This window comes from Malania oleifera, chromosome 2, assembly GCF_029873635.1.
Source record: "Malania oleifera isolate guangnan ecotype guangnan chromosome 2, ASM2987363v1, whole genome shotgun sequence".
In the NCBI taxonomy this organism is placed as follows: Eukaryota; Viridiplantae; Streptophyta; class Magnoliopsida; order Santalales; family Ximeniaceae; genus Malania; species Malania oleifera.
The window spans coordinates 78722164-78740702 of NC_080418.1; the positions used below are offsets into that span (position 1 = coordinate 78722164).

Genomic DNA, 18539 nt, shown 5'->3' on the forward strand with positions numbered 1-18539 from the left:
TGGAAAGTATAGCAATAAAATGTGGGAATGAAATATGGTTATAAACCAAAATTGTTTAAAAAACTGAATCATTTTGTTTAGAAGTAAAACTGCAATTTTTTTTTTTTTTTTTTTCCCAATCTAGGGTCCTTACGAAGTTTCACCTATCTATAAAGTCTCCTGGGCTTTCAAAATGTTCGAATGCAACACAAAGACCAAGGAAATTTGAGAATCCTGCACAGGCAGAGCAAGCTGCATTGCTGTAGCAATGTTAATGTTCATCCTCGTTGACCTTTCCGAAAAAAAAAATCTCGTAATTGAACTACAGGCATCTGGTCTTTGGAAATGGCACACATATTTTCGTTTCATTATTGATGTACCTAGCTGAAAAGCTGCATCGAAGAAAAAAAGTGCAAAAGATCTCAGAATTGGATCGAGTTGACCTAGGCAAAGCTGGATACTCGAAAGCCCTATCCAGCAGAAACCATATGACCCCCAGGGAGATGTCTAATCAGCAGAAACCATTCTTCCCTACTTGACGATGTGCTTTTTTTTCAATATTGGAGGAAGTCAAAGGCGCATATCAAACAGGGAAGAAACCAAATGAATTAGTGAAAGTTTTATATAAAATAATGGAACAAAAGAACAGTAATACCTTTTGAAAGAAATTATTAGTGAAGAAGAATCTAAACCGCAAATGGAAAGAACATAATTAAATACGCCCTAAAACGTGTCCTACACCCAGTGTTGCTTGATCTCAAAAATATTGTACAGATGTTCCTGATATTATAAAAAATCTGAGTTCTATGCACTAATCTGTCCAGATAAAAAAAAAAAATTGATAAATCTGTGCCTAAAATCAATGAACATTGCACTGCTGCAACATAGGATGGCTATAATCAACATACTTGTCCCAAAGTGGTTTGTACTTCTCCATGCCAATCTTCAACCAAGGCTTTGAGTTCCCATTATAGTGCAGCACAGCCCCCTTCTCTATCAATCGAGGATCAACATTTGTGTAGCCCAACCCCAATACATGCCACGCAGGATCCAGTGGCTGTGTCAACCCATAGAAAGTCAATAGACCAGGTGGTAATGTCCCTAGCTTCCACAAAGTCCGGTCCACATTCTTTTCTTGCCAATAGTGATAGATTCCAGTTACGTTCCTCTTTCTCCATTCAACCAAATCAAAAATATTCATCCCAAATGCCCACCCACATGCATCAGGATCAAAGTGTGCTCGTATAAGGGGATGAGAGTAATTCAAGTATTTATGGTATCTGTGAAATGTCTCCATGCATGTCTCCACTGCTCCTATAACATTGCCATTCAAATCAGTGGAGAATAAAGCTGACAGATCCCTCTGAACCACAACGTCATCATCGAGAAATACTACTTTCTTCAGCGCTGGATAAACTTCGGGAATATAGAACCTAAGATGGTTAAGCATAGATAAATACTTGGGATTCCTGAACTTGATCGGTGTACGGCCATTATCACTGTTGCCAGAGAAATAGTAATTCTGAGTCTCGGAGTCTTGAAGCTGCTTAAGAACTGGGACATAACTAGCATTTAGCCAGTTAAAGTCTTCAATCTTTTGAACATCAACAGTCACTCCCTGGAAACTGTTCATAGAAAACCAGGCTTTCATTGCAGCATAGTTAACCTCATCAGTTACAAGGTGGAACACAATCCTTTCAGGATGTTTGGAATTCATAGCAGTTGAATTGACCACGACTGAAGTTGCAAGGATGTTGTCAGAGAAAACACAGAAATGAAAGAGACTGTTATCTATTTGCTTCATGGCTTTTTGCTTTCTCTCTTTGCTCCATTGTAAATTTGGGTTACCAAACCATTCAGTAGTTAACCTAACACCAAGACAGTACAGACTTTTTGGCACCTCTTCTGCTGCTATTTGTCCATACTTCGAACTTTTCTCACTCACAGTATTCATCTGTTCTTCAAGAGACTGGATTTTGGCTTTCAGTCTCATGATCATGGTTGCACTGTCATAATGAAATTGTTGGGCTTGAAACAGCAGAAGCGCCATATCACGGACAGCAGTTTCTGATTCACTTGTTGTCAGGGGAGTTCGCCTAATTGCAGCATTTGAAAGGAGAATCTGTGAGTTGCGGATCTGTGCACTCAACTCCCATGCAAATTGGAGGTTGTTGCTTTCTTTGGCAATCACAACAAAAGCTTTAGCTAGAAAAATTTGATCGCTAATTTGTCTTGTGACTGAGTTGGGGCTCAGCATTTCCTCAGTAATGTTCAGACCTTCCATGATTTTGTCATGTCTGTAAGATCTCTGCAACATGAAACATCAGTAAGAAGCCATTTTTAATTTAGACAAAGGGATTTTAAAAAATTCAGGGACCCATGATTTTAAACAAAAGTTGAAAAGCAACACATTTCCATTCCAACAAATTACAGTTAGCAACCAACACATTTTGTTCTTGCTTTTGTCCTCTGATATGAAATCCTTTTTCATATTAATTCATTCTGATACATAATCAAAATAAACATCATAAAATCTTATTTATACACCCCCTTCCTAAAAAAAAAAAATTAAAAAAGAAAAGAAGTGACTACTACAAGAGCAATGCTAATTTCCAGAAAATATTACTGCAATGCTCTCACGCACTTAATTTCTACCTAATGGATTTCTTGAACAAATACTTGTGTATTCAAAGATATTGTTCACTCTCCTTAAAATAATTATGTCATGGAATGAAAAGGAAGTTATTTCTGGCATTTAAAATTTGGCTTGGTAGTCACAATAACCATACCAACCCATCCCATGTACCAGAATAATGCTTGTTCCAAATAACATTATAAAGATTACTGGCTACATGACATCATGTAGAACATAAACCTCTAGCCTGAATTCATCCAGCTAATGATCATTCCAGACTAACCATGGATGGTGCACAACAGTTAAAAAGAAAATCAAAATTTTGAATAAATACCTGGATGTTGTGGTTGGGAGCATGGATTTTGGGCCTTGGATTTGGATTTGTGTGGATTTGTACAAAATGTATTTGTCAAAATCCACACAAATCCAAATCCAAAGCCTCCCCCAAACACAAGGTATAAAGCATATTTATTAACTTTCAGGTGCTAAGAAATGGTGCCTGATAACTGCCCCAAAAAGTTGGGCAGATCTCAAAATTAAAATTTGAATTTCTTATTCCAGATTCTCAAGCACAACATACGTAAATTTGTTAACTTGATTCCAAGTCTAGGAATGTGTTACAGTATCTGAGACATAATTCCACTTCATTTGTTCATTTGACTCAGAATTTGAGTGGCATTGAAAGAAGTAACAATATATAAACAAACAAAAGATAGAATTTGTCAATTTGAGGATTCAATTCCACAAGAAAGGCTCCTCCAAAATTAAACACCCATCAAAATGATTGGATTGTTTTCCTCATCAAAGAACCAAAAGCAGGCATTCTATAATCTTACCAAATTCCCACTTTCACTCAATCTGTGGATAATACCATTAAGAGTGGATTCAAGACTTTCAACCAGGCACCTTTGGCTCAGCTCCTATGCACACTCTCACTGACTGATAGTATGAATAGGAAGGGGGGTTGAATCTTAATGTACAGAAAAAAATGAATAGTAAAGACTGAAAAGGACATTTGCAAATTCAAAAATAATCTCATCAATGTGCAGCATGGTAGCACTTTAGTCTCAAAATGCAGTAACATGGAATAAAGATCTCAACTACTGAAGTGCAACTAAAAAGGGTGACAAAAATCCCAGGTTTTGCATGACTTCACAAGGCATTCACTTATAGCAACCACTTGTCAATGGAGAAACAAACTACCCATTGTTTTTCTTTGATAATGCGTGCACATTAACTTACGACGTATTTGGATCAGGTTATCAGCAAGATTCCTGGGAATGTGATCTTTGAAAGGTAGCATGTCCATGTTGGGGAACCCACAGAAATCCTATGTGGCAGGCATCTTGATTTCCCTCACAGTACAAGATGCACCAAAATATGAGTATTCAAAAATCAAAACACACATCTTAAAATATTCTTAACATTTATTGATCCTAAACAAAATAGCCCTCTTTTTCACTATTATTATTAATATTAAAAGTGCATCCCCAGGCCACAAGGTTCCCTGCTTTGCAAGGGTAGGGGGATCATCACAGTGTACGCATCCTTACCCATACTTCTACATAGAAAGGTTGTTCCCTTCAACCCGAACCCATCATTAGTTTTCAATATATTGACTATCATTATTGTAAGAAAAAGTATCACTAAAACTTGTTATTGTTTGTTCTCGATGTTATGATTATTATCATAAAAATTATTTTTTAAAATTATTGCTATTATTTATTTATTCTTAAATATTTTTTACAATTATTATTCTTATATAAACGTATGCACAATACAAAAGTGTATTGTTAGAATACCCATGTTATGTGAAACAATGTAATCTTATATTCCTTGGAATCTTGACAAGCAATTCAAACAAAAATAATCTTATATTTCTAGGAATCCGATAAATGAATCAAACAAAAAATTCATGTGAGATAGTAATCCTATTTTCAGGTATAAGATGCCAAGTGATTCCAATGGGAGGGCATTTAGGATAACCTGAGCCAAACGTCCCCTAAAAGAATCTTATTCATCTTTCGTCTCCTTCATTTTGGAAATTGTTTCTATTTCTACATGGTTTCTTCCTCACTTTCCTCCCTTCCATTTCTGAAGTTTCTTTCAGTTTCTTAGTAAGACGGTATTCTGCCCAAATAGTAGACACAAGTAATAAATAAGAGAATACTAAATATTCAAGCCATAGAATTTCTCAATTCTAACACAAAGTATTTATTAGATCAATTATGTACATTAGATCTAATAGAGTGATTTTTCTCGTATCAAGACTAATACCAATCCAACCCATTTCATGGACAAAATGTAACCAATTAACCAACCAACAAAATGACTTGTTACAAATAACATCTTAATCATACACACAACACAGTTTGTCAGCATCAAAATTAGGATTTTACGACACTCCTAAGCCTCATATAATCCTTTCAATTCAATTCCAATGAAAAAAATCACTAACCAGCTAAATCAGAAAAAAAGAAAAAAAAAAAAATAGAAAAACTTCAATATATGCTCTGATTTCTTCTCTTTGAATTCCTTAACAAGAAGCATAGACAAAGAGGCTCAACATACTGTCACCATCAAGAGAGGAGTTCCCAAGCACAAAGGCAATTAAGAATGAATTTTTATTCGAGAAGATAACACAAGGCTCCAGCAGATTATTGCTTGTATAGTCCAACCAAATTAGGTAACGTTCTACTCCAGATTTAAGCTATAATGGTTGCTTTAGTCTTCAAGAGGAGGGCAAGGGTGATCCATTAGGCTTTTTAAAGAAAAGCCGGGGGTGATCCAATAGCAACCTCATTTAACTCTTAATTGAAGTGTCTAAGCACCCCTTTGGACAGCAGCGTCTGTTCTGCAGTCATAGGTACTTTTCATACTAAATTAGTTCATTACAACTTTGTTCAGATTGTGGAATCACGTGTTGATTACTCCTTATAAGCTTCACTGGCATGCTAGTCAGCTTTCCTATTCAATGAGATTAAATTTTCTAAGAGAGCAGTCTTCGACAAGATTCGTATGGTCATATTATCTAGGAATTACTCAATATCTAGACATCACATTGCTCACAAACAAATGCTGACTTTATTGAGCTTCTCCCTATGTTCCAAAGCCACGAGCACAAGTTTTGACATGGCTGTGCCCGTGTATGTTTGCACTTGTATATATACAAATACATGCGTAGTTCGATTGTATATGCATCTATGTATCGGGGACCATAGAGATCTGAGCAATGATAATAATAAATTAATGATATTAACCTTGAATAAGGTTCGTTTGCAGAATGCTTATGCCTAAGAATAAGTAAGAATGGAGAAATTTGATATTTTACATTAATTACCATAAAGCAAATAACAATGCAAAACTTTTCATCATAACCCAAGGAATAACTGTTCCCAAAATTCACCATGGGAATTTCTATTCCTTCTTCCATTTTTGATGGAATCACATAAACTTTTGCATGAGTGACTTCTTTCTAAATGATTACATCCATATACAATTTTCATCACATTATAATCTCTCTCTCTCTCTCTCTCTCTCACGCGCACACACACACACACAAATGTAAAATCTCAGGCAAGCATATACAATTTTCATCACATTATAATCTCTCTCTCTCTCTCTCTCCCACACACACGCGCGCGCGCACACACACACACAAGTAAAATCTTAGGCAAGCTCTTCTAGTTAATTGGAAGAACATAGAAAGTCAAGCGTAGAGGGGAAGCATTAAATGATTCAAATCCCTAGATTCTAATAAAAAATAAAATATATATACTTATAATAAAAAGACTCACTTTTTTATGACTTCCTTTGAAATCTTGTATTGTGAATCCTTTTAAAAATTCCATTTTTTAAATTCTTTAAACATTTATAAATTGTTTAGGTAACAATAAATTAATAATGACAACACATCCTCATCTCTTATTCTTTAAAAATCAATGTGTGTAATATTTGCAACAACTGGAACAGTTCATTGACAGCCAAAATTCTAGCATCATTGTATCATTTTGAACCACTTAATTAAAAAGTGTTGAACTAGAGAAAGTGCTGAATTTGACAAGTGATAATAAGTGCTAACTGGACAAGTTCCAAAAGTCGTAAGCACCATTTGGTTGTATCAAAAAATATGTATGGATTATAAGTACTTGTAAAATAAGTAGTATTTAACTACAAACCCATAAAAAGTAGTGAATTTTCATATAAACTTACACATATTTCATCCTTTAATAATTGTACTAGTCCATATACATGCATACAAAATTACAAATAAATAAATTAAAATTATAAGAGATAACAATTAAGCATAAATTATTTTATCCTATAAATTTAGTTATAATAATATGTTATTAATTTTATTAAATATATATGAATCATACTAAATTTATTAAAATATAATTCATAATTTTTACAATTTAATAAATATATTCCTAGAAATTTTTATCTAGAATAATATATTAAATTACATTTTAAAATTATAAAAATAATATTTAAAAATTTTAAAAAATACAAAAAATAATTGTATATAAATATATATTTAATATATTAAATTTTATAGATAAATATTTTTTATCAAATTCATAAATATTATTAATACATAAATAATAATAACTAAATTATATACTAAATTTATTAATATAAGTATATTCTTATGATTTATTAAATATATCTATCGATAATATTTAATCATATAATTTATTAAAATATAATTGATATATTTTAATTTAATGTTATATCAAGAGTTTGACAAAATTGAACATTGTTGGCCAAAACTACAAGTTCGCCACCATCTAGTATCATTAATACTTGTATAAAAAATTATCATAAGTCTTGCATTGCTTATAGAAATCCAAAGTTTTCTTAAGTACTTTAAAACTACAAACACATTTAAGTGATAAATGTTATACACATTTTTTGAGTGCTGCCAACCATGGGCTTATTCCCATGCCAAATTCACAGGGTTGTACTTACTATATGATGAGTAAGATGAATTGAAGACCCTGAACCCTAAAATATAAGCATTCACCATCTAAATTGGCTACCTTCAGCACTCTTGAAACAATTCCACCTAATTGGGTGGGTATATACTGACCCACTGACTCATCTATACTGCTTATAAAAAGACAAAAGAAAGGGTGTGTTTTCACATTGGGGTGCTTTCGTATTTTATTTCTCTAAACTATAAAGGGGATTCCCCTTTGGTGTCATTTTTCACAAATGTCAAGTTTATACGCATAACTACCCATAATTGTTCCAAAATGCCCCCTATAACATTCCATAATTATAGCATAATGCTCAAATAATTAACATAACTACTCTTCTTATCAAAATTAAATACCCTTCAACTCCTACTCATTTTTTACGATCACTTCCTCAAAATAAATATAAAATTTTAGAAAAAGCAGTGGTGCACGCATGGAGTGAGTGCCCACAGCTTGTAGATTCTAAATTTTCATATATTTCCAACACAAAATCAAAATATTCCTTAATGGATAGGCAGCATCTCAAGCTTTATAAAGAAAATTCACAAATTTTATGACACTACAAAAAGCAGTTCCACCAAGTAGATAGGTACATACACATTCGACCCACAGACTCATAGATTCTAAATTTACATATAATTCCAACACAAAAACAAAATACTTCTCAACAGATAGACAACATTTCAAAGTTATAATGCAAAAATCACCAAATTTCAAGGTTCCTCAATGTGGGCTTTGACCCCTAGCAACCATTTTGTTTGGTCTATCTAAAATGTTTGAAACAAAATATTGTATTGCAGAGCCCAAAGGTCATAGAAAAGTTACCAAGTATCATGGGCCGCATATTTCACAACTTTGTTAAAGGATTGTGCGGCACTAGCGAAAACACTCTTGTTTAACAAACCAGCCTTGCGTTTACCATAATTCACCAACAAAAAACTTCCATTGTAATCCAAAAAATATAAGCAGAAGTAATAAGCAACTCATAAGAGCAATGGCACGCAAACAATAAACATTGAAGCAACGTAATTCATTATCAACACCTCCATTAAAAATGTGTCTAGCAAGGAAGGTTAATAGGCTAAACACGTTTACAATAACTAGTAAGTTTTACAAGTTAATGAACACTCACCCTCTCCTAAAGAGCTTTCTATGCTATTCTCACTCTGGTACTAGGAAACAACAATATGATCGAGGACTCATACTCCCCTTTTTAGCCTAGGGGAAAACTATCTCTGAAAAATAACCCTACACTAGTATTTACATTATGAAAACCGATGCTAAGCGTACGAGACAAGCGGTCACGGGTAAGCATAATGCCCTGAACAAGCTCGGCTCGTGGCGCTCCCCCACTACAAAATATTTGACAGGTTCTTGTGGGGATCAGCTTATTGCTTGTAACTACATATTTTCATCACTATTATAGTTTTCAGACATTTTTTAGAGTATTTTGAGTGGAATTGGGCAATATGTTTGCATTTTCACCATTATTTTAGTCTCAACAAGGAGTAAGAAATCAAAAATTGTTTCAAAAAAAGTTTCAGAGGCCATAGAGAAGCAAATCTATAATTTTGATTTATTTTTGGAATTTCGTACAATGAGTCGTTAAAGGCTAAATCAATTAGACTTCATAGAATTGGATTACAAAACAAACAAATTCATTCTCAAAACATCTATAAATTATTCAAGAAATTATCAATACCAACAATCCTCCTATAATAAATGATAATGTGTTCTAAAAAGAAAAACAAATCACATGTGTGTTTAATATTTACTTAGTAACTTTTGGAATTCTAGTATCAATATTCCCTCGACAAATTCAAGTTTTGTACATACAACACAATGAGTTCAGGACTGTACACCCTAAAACATAAACATTTACCTTCTAAATTAGCAACCTTCAACACTCATAAGAGCAATTCCACCTAGTTGGACATGTACATAATAAATTCCTCAACAGATTGACAGCATTTTAAGTCTTATAGTGCCAAATGCCAGCTTATTGCACTGTTCCTCCACCCTAAGATTCGTGGCTCATCAACTATTGAATGTCATGTTAGCACTTGAACCCGCACAAGATGCTCAGATGCAATAACCAAATAGTATGTTTCCCTCAAGACTTTAAATGCATCCCAATATTAACACAATATCCAGCCATTGGTGGGTTCAAAATCTTAGAGAAACCTTTTTATCTTAACTATTTTTTTGGTTCAAATACCAAAACATCCCAAAATCCACTAACCATGTATAAGCTAAGGCTAAAGTATTGCCTAAGTTAATTATGAGAAGGAAACACAAGTACTTCTAGATAAAGCACCGTGTTGACATTGACAAACATCAACATCATGCTTAACTTCCACACAAATAAAAGATGCAAAACTAAACCACCCCTTTTGGATGCCACGAAAAGCTTAAGGGAAAACAGAACGAAAGCATTAGATCTTATTTTTTACATTTGGTTTGATTTCCAAGAAAATGAAAAACTCGCCCCAACTACGCCAAATATGCTATTTCGTGCAAACAAGTACTCCCGAATAATGAAAATCAGAAATTCAAAAAAAATCCAAACAAATTTGAAATTCAGGATCCCTACATTTCCAATTGAATGAAAACTCAAAAGACCAGATCCTTACCTTAGTTAACGCCGGCCTTGACACCGGCTGGCTTTCTCGGCTAAATAGAACGATGAAGAGAAAAACCACGAAGCCACATAGAGTCAACCAGAAAACGTTCGAAACTCTCCGCCTGGGCGGCCGGCGGAAATCCGGAGCTCTTCGTCTCATTCTCCTTCTTCAACTGGTCCCACAAACCAAGCTAAATCTACAGCGACGCCCACTTCAAACGCATATAAAACATTTTCTCAGAATCATTCCCAAAATATGGTAATCAGAAAAACACAAATGTAAAAGAAGGGGGAAAAAAATTCACCCCCCAACCTCGCTAGAGAGATCTGAGAGATTTCCCAAATTTCCACAACCGCCAGCCGGAACCGCGAACTTGATAGATGAGGGCCCGAAAACCAAAAATCAAATCCCAGAAAATGAAAATTTTCTACCCGGAAAATACTAAAATAGATATAGAAATAGAAGACCCGTAGAGAATTTGGGCTAGAATTGATCTGCGTAGGAAGTTGGGGTCTGAAAGAATAGGGAGTAGGGAGTAGGGAGGGATCTAGCTAGGGGAAGCAGGCTTCTTGCGAGCGACCACTTAGCAGAGAAGGCTATAGAGTGGCGCCGCTGTCTGTCGGCCAAAGCAAACGGTCGTGCTTCATAATTAGGAGAAGCGCCTGTTTGGATGGTAGGAAAATAACGGAAACGACGGGATATGAGGTGGTTTTTTGGGGGAAAGGGAATGGGAAAGGAAAGGAAAAACATACCCACGCCCCACTTTTCTTTTTTGGATTCAATTAAGTTGATTTGAAAAAAAAAAATCTACACCAAAGTTGAATTTTAATGGATGTAATTTAAATTAATTTTGATGGATTTGTAGTACTCTAGTGGATTAGTTCAAGTTGGTGATTAATTTTTTTTTTTTCTTTTTAAGAAAACAAATAATGTGAAGAGTACGAGTAAGATTCAAAGTTTAAATAATATAAGCAAGATCAACAAAAATTAGATTAATTAAAATTTAATGGGAGAAGTCATTGGGTTTGCTGTCAAAGCTAATGCGAAGGAAATGCTTTGTTCAAGTTCGTCCAAATTAAAAACAAGTATGACAAGCAAAACTAATAAAATTAAATTGCTAATGGCTAAATTTGTTTTTTTAAAAGAAATCTTAACTTCTTAATACATGAAATCAATGCAGATAAAATTATAAATCACTGTTCAGCTCAACACTTTTGAAACCACTTCTATGTAAGCAATTTGAGTAGGTTCAATGGTTATGTGAACTCTTCGGTCTCTAACTCTACTTCTTAGAATCAAAGAAGTATGATGCTATAGAACCCTCTTTAAAAAGTTAAAAAATAATGACAAGCCTAATGGAGCAAAATAAAAATTATGCAAAAACAAATAATAATTATATCATTGAAAAAAAATATAATAAATTCATAAATCATTAAAATGAATGTGCGATTAAAATAAAAATGTATGTTATTAATGGAATATAAGATGACTTTTGTGATTCATCTCTTGATTCTTAAAAAGAGGCACCTAAGTTCAATTTCTTAATTTGGAGTTAGGGTGGAAAAGTTTTAGGGGAAGGGCATGGGATTAGTTGTTCTTAAGGAGACACTTATCGATAGTCATACTTATAATAATTTTTTAAATAAAAATAATAATAGCAATGGCATGTAGTAAACTAACAAAACTATAGTTAGACCTATAAAAAATAATAGATTATTCCAAAACAAAAATAATTTTGTACCTACAATTAACTAAGGGTATGTTTGGATCAAAGATTGTTGGAGAAAGAAAAGGAAAGGAAAGGAAAAGGAGGAGGAATCTCATTTTCCATTGTATTTTCTTTATATATAAAATACTATTAAAAATAAAAATTTATTTTAATATGATTAAAAATATAAAAAAGTTAAATGTTAATAATAAATAGAATCAAAATATTGTTCATAGATTTGATGTTTTTTTTATTTTATTTTTTCATTTTGCTTGACAACCAAATATAAAAATGTGAATTACTTTATATTTTTCTTTCCTTTTTTTGGTATTTTTCAAGTTCTAAATGGAACCACAAAAAATTTAATGGATCGTATTTTAAGCCGCACCAACACCAGTCAAGACATTTAATTGATAAAAGCAAAGAATTGCAAAAATTAAATCAAATAATCGTATTAACCAAATTACGACGGTGCTTTAGGATGCGATGTGAAAGAATAGACAATAAAATAATATTAGTTAAATAATTAAACAAAAAATCAAATTAATTAATAAAAAAAACCTTTAAAAGTTTCTTAAGACCCAAATCATACAATAAATCAGATGCTGATCATCAAAGAATGGGGAATAAATTCAATATCTATTAAATAATTAAATAAAAAATCCATTTACTCGTTTAAAAAAATTAAATGGTAAATGGGCCTCATTGAAAAAGAGGTGATATACCTTAGATTAGAAACAAATGAAGATGAGATATACAGCCACATCATCTCGAACTAATTTAAACTCTCACCATTTGGGAATTGCTGACCTCATAATAAAAAAAATTAAATTAGGATCTTAATTTTTGTCTCCAATAAATAAAGATATGCATAAGCATTAAATTGCAATAAAATTAAAGGCCAAGTGAAGTATGTAAGCAAGTTCTAGCCATCTTTATTTTTTATTTTTTTTTACATAGGAACTTCAGCCATCAATGAGCCTTTGAATCCCCTGATGCGGCACCAAACTTACGGATCAGTATCCTTCGCCCCCAAGTCTCGCTAATTAAAGCAAAGTCTGGATGCAGACACAACTTTCATGCATCAGTTAGACATTTGGTCAATCTGACCCTCGGGACACATTTTCATTACCATCCCCGGTCTCTGTTAGCTCACAGAAAACTCTCACCATCAACGGTCCTTGCTAGCTCATAAAATAAACTCTCACTATCCATGGTACCCGCTGGTTCCGTGAGTATATCTACCTAGAAATGAATCCTCGATGTTCTTTCTTACATGCTGATGCCTTTCCACCACATCATACCCGTGGGGACAAGTTCTAGCCATCTTGCTTCACATATAACAATAACAATGCATTATCTAAGATTATGTAAAATCAAACAAGTAATTAACTCAAAATTAATGGATCAATCACTCTAGTCAACTACTAACATAGCATGATGTCTTTATATACGTATAAATGATTGGATATATGTGAAAGTAAAACTAATGATAACATAACTTTCTTAAATAGCTTAATAAACACATCATTAATATCTTTTAATTTTGGAAGAAAATCATATATATATTTGGAAGCAAACCAATTAAGCTAAAGGAGGTAGTTGCTAAAATGAAATGAATCGAAATATGAGAAATAATGAATTTCCTCATGAATTTAGTTTAAATCATTTTGTGAAAAAAGTAAATTCTTCAAAAAGGTAAATTCGTATATTATTTATAGATATATGAGTATTGTAAATTAATTTGCATGCAAAAGCATCTTAATCTTTTAAAGTGGGACCAAACATTCCAAAATAAACAATTTTTATACCATATATAGAAATATGAGTGGTATAAATCATTTGTATGTAAAATATATTCTTATTTTTTAAAAAAGTAAGATTAAATATTTCTAAAAAAAAGTGAATTTTCGTATTATATATAGAAAGTAAAAATTTAACCTAAACTAAATAAAAAATTTTCATTTTGTTTTGCATAGAAATTATTATTTTCACATAAAAGAAAAAACTTTTCTTTGGTTAAAAAATAAAATAAACTAAGAGTACATATATTTTAAGGGGACATTTGATAAAATTAAGTGTTAAATGCTAAATATTGAATTAAAATATTCTTTTTTGAAACAACTCTGAATTGAACTTGAATTGGTCACTAGATCTAAAATTTATATTATTTTAACTGCTTGATATATAATGTTTGAGTATGATTTATTTTTCAATTTTAACCTTCTTAATACTTAGGAGCATAAATATTCGATAAAATTAACAAGCAATTATATAAGTTAAAGTTTTAAATTTAACATAAATAATCACTTGGGCATTAAATTTTTGTATTTTCATTTTAATAAGGAATAAAATCAAAAAATAAACCTTTAGTTATGAATCAGACATATTTCTATATTTAATTCTATTAGAAGAATTTTTAAAAAAATTCATAACTATTTAAAAGTCATTTAAATCAAACAAATGTCACCTAAAAGTAAAAGAAAAATTAAATTAAACCCAAATTAGATATAGTTGTATCTATAAAATCTATTTTTCATAAGTTAAATGTAAACCTAAAAAAGGAAACTTTATTAGGTTAGAAAAATAGTAGTATGTGTGTGTGTGTGTGTGTAAATAATGATATGGATATGAAAGTTTGAAAATAATATGAATCATTTGTAGATGAAAAATATTATTATTTTTGGAAGTATGACAAAGCATTTCACAGTAATGTTAAATTCAAGAAAAAAAAAATTACATTTAAAAAATTTATTATAAGTAGGTTGATATTTAAACTTAAAAATTCAGTTTAATGGAAATAAAATAAACATAATGGCATTATAAATACTAAATAAAAGGTATATCTTCTAAATTTATTTTGAAGTTCTAAATCATTTACATAAACAAAAATATAACTCCTAAAATAGAAATTTTAGAAACTAAATTATAGACCTCTTGAAAGTACCCTCAAATAATAAATTCTAAATTTATTTTCTATTTAAAAAACTCATCAATTAATTATAAGTAAATAAAATAATTATAATGATTTTAGGTGATAAATGACAATTTAAAATTATCAATAAATTTATTAATGTTTTCATTGGAAGAAATTATATACTGAGATTTTTTACAAAATAAAAAATAATGAAAAGTTTATATGTATTGATTAAAATTTTGGGTAAAAGACACTAACCTTTCTTGATATTTAATAAAAACAGGCGAACCTCCCTTTTAGGTTTCAAAAACTCCATAAACCTCCTCTGAGGTTAGAAAAAAAGAATATTCCTTTAAGGTTTTGAAAATTCTATGAATGTCCTTGAAAGTATGCCAAAAAGATACAAATCTCTTTTTGATATTTGTGAAAAGACAAGTGTACAAAGGTATAACTTACCAAAAATTAAAATTTCAAGGGAGTGTGATGGGTGTCGATAGTCATTTTTTACTCAAATAAATGAAGACTAAGCTAAACATATTAAAATTAAGGTAAAAATGCAAAGATGAAAAAAAATAGCATGAGGTGGTCAACTAAATACTTATGGCGGTCAATTGATCCTAGCAAAATTTGAAATTTTGTGTTGCCTCTTGTAATTGGTTGAGAAATTTAGGCATGTCATGTTCCAATGACGTCATATGTTAAGCAATTACAATGACAGTTGGTGGTTAGTAGTTAACGATAATTAATTTTGAATTTAAATTTTCAAAGTTCAAATTCAATTGAGTCTTTCCCTTCATTTCATTGGGGGTCTATAAAAGAACCTCTTGAGAGAAAGGAAGAGGAATTTCCAAGTAGGGACAAGGAGGGTTTTCTGAGAGTTTTAGTGGGATCAAATTGCTACTATGATTGAGGAAAAAAAAAAATAGAGAGAGAGAGACAACTACATTTCGTCATTTTTTTGGGGGGCATTTGGAGTATGAATTCAAAAAAGAGGGTCCTCCACTTGATCTAAAAAAATAAATTCTTCAACAAAGTCAATGCCTAACCCTTCTCTTCATTTATTTGCACTTGTTTCATGTGTTTTTGTATGACGATTGATGAGGCATATTGAAGCTTTATAAATGTTGATGTTAGATATGTTAGGTTTTTGTCATGATTTCATGTTAATAATTGAATATTAGAAATGTTAGGATGTTTCAATTTTAATGTCATAAAGAAAAGCATGTTTAAAAATGAAAAGAGTACATATTTATTTGAATTAAACCAACAAATGATTAACCAGTTCATTCAGGCAATCGACCGCCCCTAGTCATCTTTGAAAATGTAGTCGTTGGGGTACAAGGTGATCAACCCTTCCCCACAAGTGGTCGACTACCAAATCTCGAGAATGCATATTTTTACACTTTTTCATAATTTTATCTAGAATGTTTAGTGTTTTGAATCTCTATACTCATCAACGTGTAGTTAGTTGAGTTTGATTATTGTTTTGTTGAAGGTTTTCATTATTATTACTTTTTTTTTCATAAAAATCGAGTTTCTTATTTCATAAATGAATTCACACAAGTTTTCTCAAAGCTTTCAAGGTTTTTTACAAAATTTTCAAACTTTCGTAGAGTCATATATTTATGATGTGACTTTCGAATGTTCTCCAACTCTTTGAACACAAACTTCAAGATAGGTTTATGATTCTCCCAACAAAAATCTACACTTTTTAAAATTTAAACAATGAAAAAATATTTATCAAAGCAATCACTCATAAAGTGGCTTAAGAGTGGTGTTAAAACAAAGAAAGCTATATTATTCTTTTTGTGTATATTAAACTATACAAGGGTCATCCTTTTATAAGTGAATGAGGCAAGCTCACAAAGGTAACTCAGTAATTACACAAATCATGGAGATTTGCCTAAATCATGGAGAGTGGTCAATTAACTTAATTAGGAGATATGCTAACATCCCCTTTCAAACTCAATGTGGTATCGAAGATGTCAACTGGAGTTTGCAAACTAAAGCATGATGGCGACTAGGTGGATGAGCCTTCGTGAAGATATCAGCCAACTGATCAACCGAAGGAACTGACAAGAGGCGAAGTGTCCCTTCCTATAGATGATGACACACAAAATGAAAGTCGATCTCAATGTGTTTGGTGCGTTCATGAAAGACATCGTTGTGAGCGATCTGGATAGCACTATGATTGTCACAATAAAGCGGAGTGCTCGAGGGCTGAGGAACACCCATGTCTTGGAAAAGCCAAAGAAGCTCAGAAGTAATCTTAGTAAGGGCCCGATACTCAGCCTTAGTGCTAGAGCGAGCAACAACAATCTACTTTTTGCTTTGCCAAGAGATAAGAGAGTCACCAAGTAGAAAAAGGAAACCAGTGGTAGACCGACGATCAGTAGGGTCCCCTGCCCAATTAGCATCAGAATAAACCTACAATGTTAAGGATGAGTGAGAGGGAAAAAAAATACCATGAAATAATGTTCCCTTCACATATCGTAAGATGTGAAGAATAACTTCATAGTGAACGGAACGAGGAGCCGACATAAACTGGCTAACAGGGTGCACTGCATAGGAAATGTCAAGTCTAGTGATAGTGAGATAAATTAAGCTCCCAACAAGCTATTGGTAACGAGTGGCATTGGGAAGGAGCTCCCCATCAGTAGGACAGAGTTTGATGTTAGGCTCCAGCGGACTATCAGCTATCTTACAATCTGTGAGACCAGCACGTGTGAGAAGATCAAAAGCATACTTGGCTTGGGTCAAAGAGTAGCCATTAGAGGTAGGGGACACTTATAAGCCGAGCAAGTAGCTAAGAGAACTGAGCTCTTTCATCTCAAACTACTGACATAGAAATTGCTTAAGCTCATGAATGCCAGAAGTATCATTACCAGTAATGATAATATCATCAACATAAAGTAGTAGAATAGTGATGTCAGTAACAGTGTGATGGGTAAAAAGAGTTAAATCATAGGGGCTAGAAGCAAACCCAAGCTGTGCAATAGTGGAGCTAAACTTGGGAAACCAAGCATGGGGAGCTAGCTTAAGCCCATATAATGCACTTCGGAGACGACAGACCTTACCAGGAGGATGAGGATACCCTGGAGGGGGTTGCATATATACCTCCTTAGCCAAATCACCATGTAAGAAGGCATTCTTGATGTATTCCCAAGAGAAGGGGTGAATTGGGTATTTAAAATTCTTTCTTAGGTTAACCAATCTAACAATCAGTATTACACAAACCTAGGGTCTTTCTATGTAATCGTACACCCAATCAAGTATTCAAACAATAAACATACATGTGTAGAAAGTAAATTGCAGAAAATAAAATTAACATCATATATGTTATCGAGGTTCGCCAATACTGCCTACGTCCCCGCCTCTAGCTTGTAAGCCTGAGAATTCCACTAATGCTCACTTAACGGGTGGAGCGGCACCAGTTACATCCAAGTCAATTCACGGGGCTAACCTCAACCTATACCTTACCAGGATGGTGCACCTAGCTTTCTTAACCGGGTCTAAGCCAATCCGGGACTATTCAACAGGGCTAGTCTCCCTCTTTAGGCCCACACCTAGAATACAACAAATGTGAAATTTTACGTACTAACAAACACTTCTTACATAACTACAGGTATGTACCACTACGCACAATATAATCAATGTACCTCAAGTATGTATAAACTATAAGCTCGGTGTTCTA

At 32.7% G+C, this 18539-nt stretch overlaps 1 protein-coding gene across 1 annotated transcript; it reads right to left on the reverse strand.

Moving 5' to 3' along the window:
* Positions 1-666: 666 nt before the first annotated feature.
* LOC131149585 (probable galacturonosyltransferase 10) lies at positions 667-10976 on the reverse strand. The gene is made up of 3 exons (XM_058100165.1): positions 10533-10976; positions 10230-10431; positions 667-2287 (listed from the first exon to the last, which is right to left on the reverse strand). Exons 2-3 carry the CDS (start codon positions 10377-10379, stop codon positions 839-841), a joined length of 1599 nt encoding a protein of 532 aa, XP_057956148.1. The 5' UTR covers positions 10380-10431; positions 10533-10976; the 3' UTR covers positions 667-838.
* Between the last annotated feature and the right edge of the window lie 7563 nt (positions 10977-18539).

Bases quoted from the DNA above. Each gene is read 5' to 3' on its own strand.
- LOC131149585 (XM_058100165.1), bottom strand. From the start codon at position 10,379: ATGAGACGAAGAGCTCCGGATTTCCGCCGGCCGCCCAGGCGGAGAGTT. The intron at 2,288-10,229 runs GTAAGGATCTGG...TTCATGTTGCAG, and splicing joins CAAGGCCGGCGTTAACTAAG to AGATCTTACAGACATGACAA.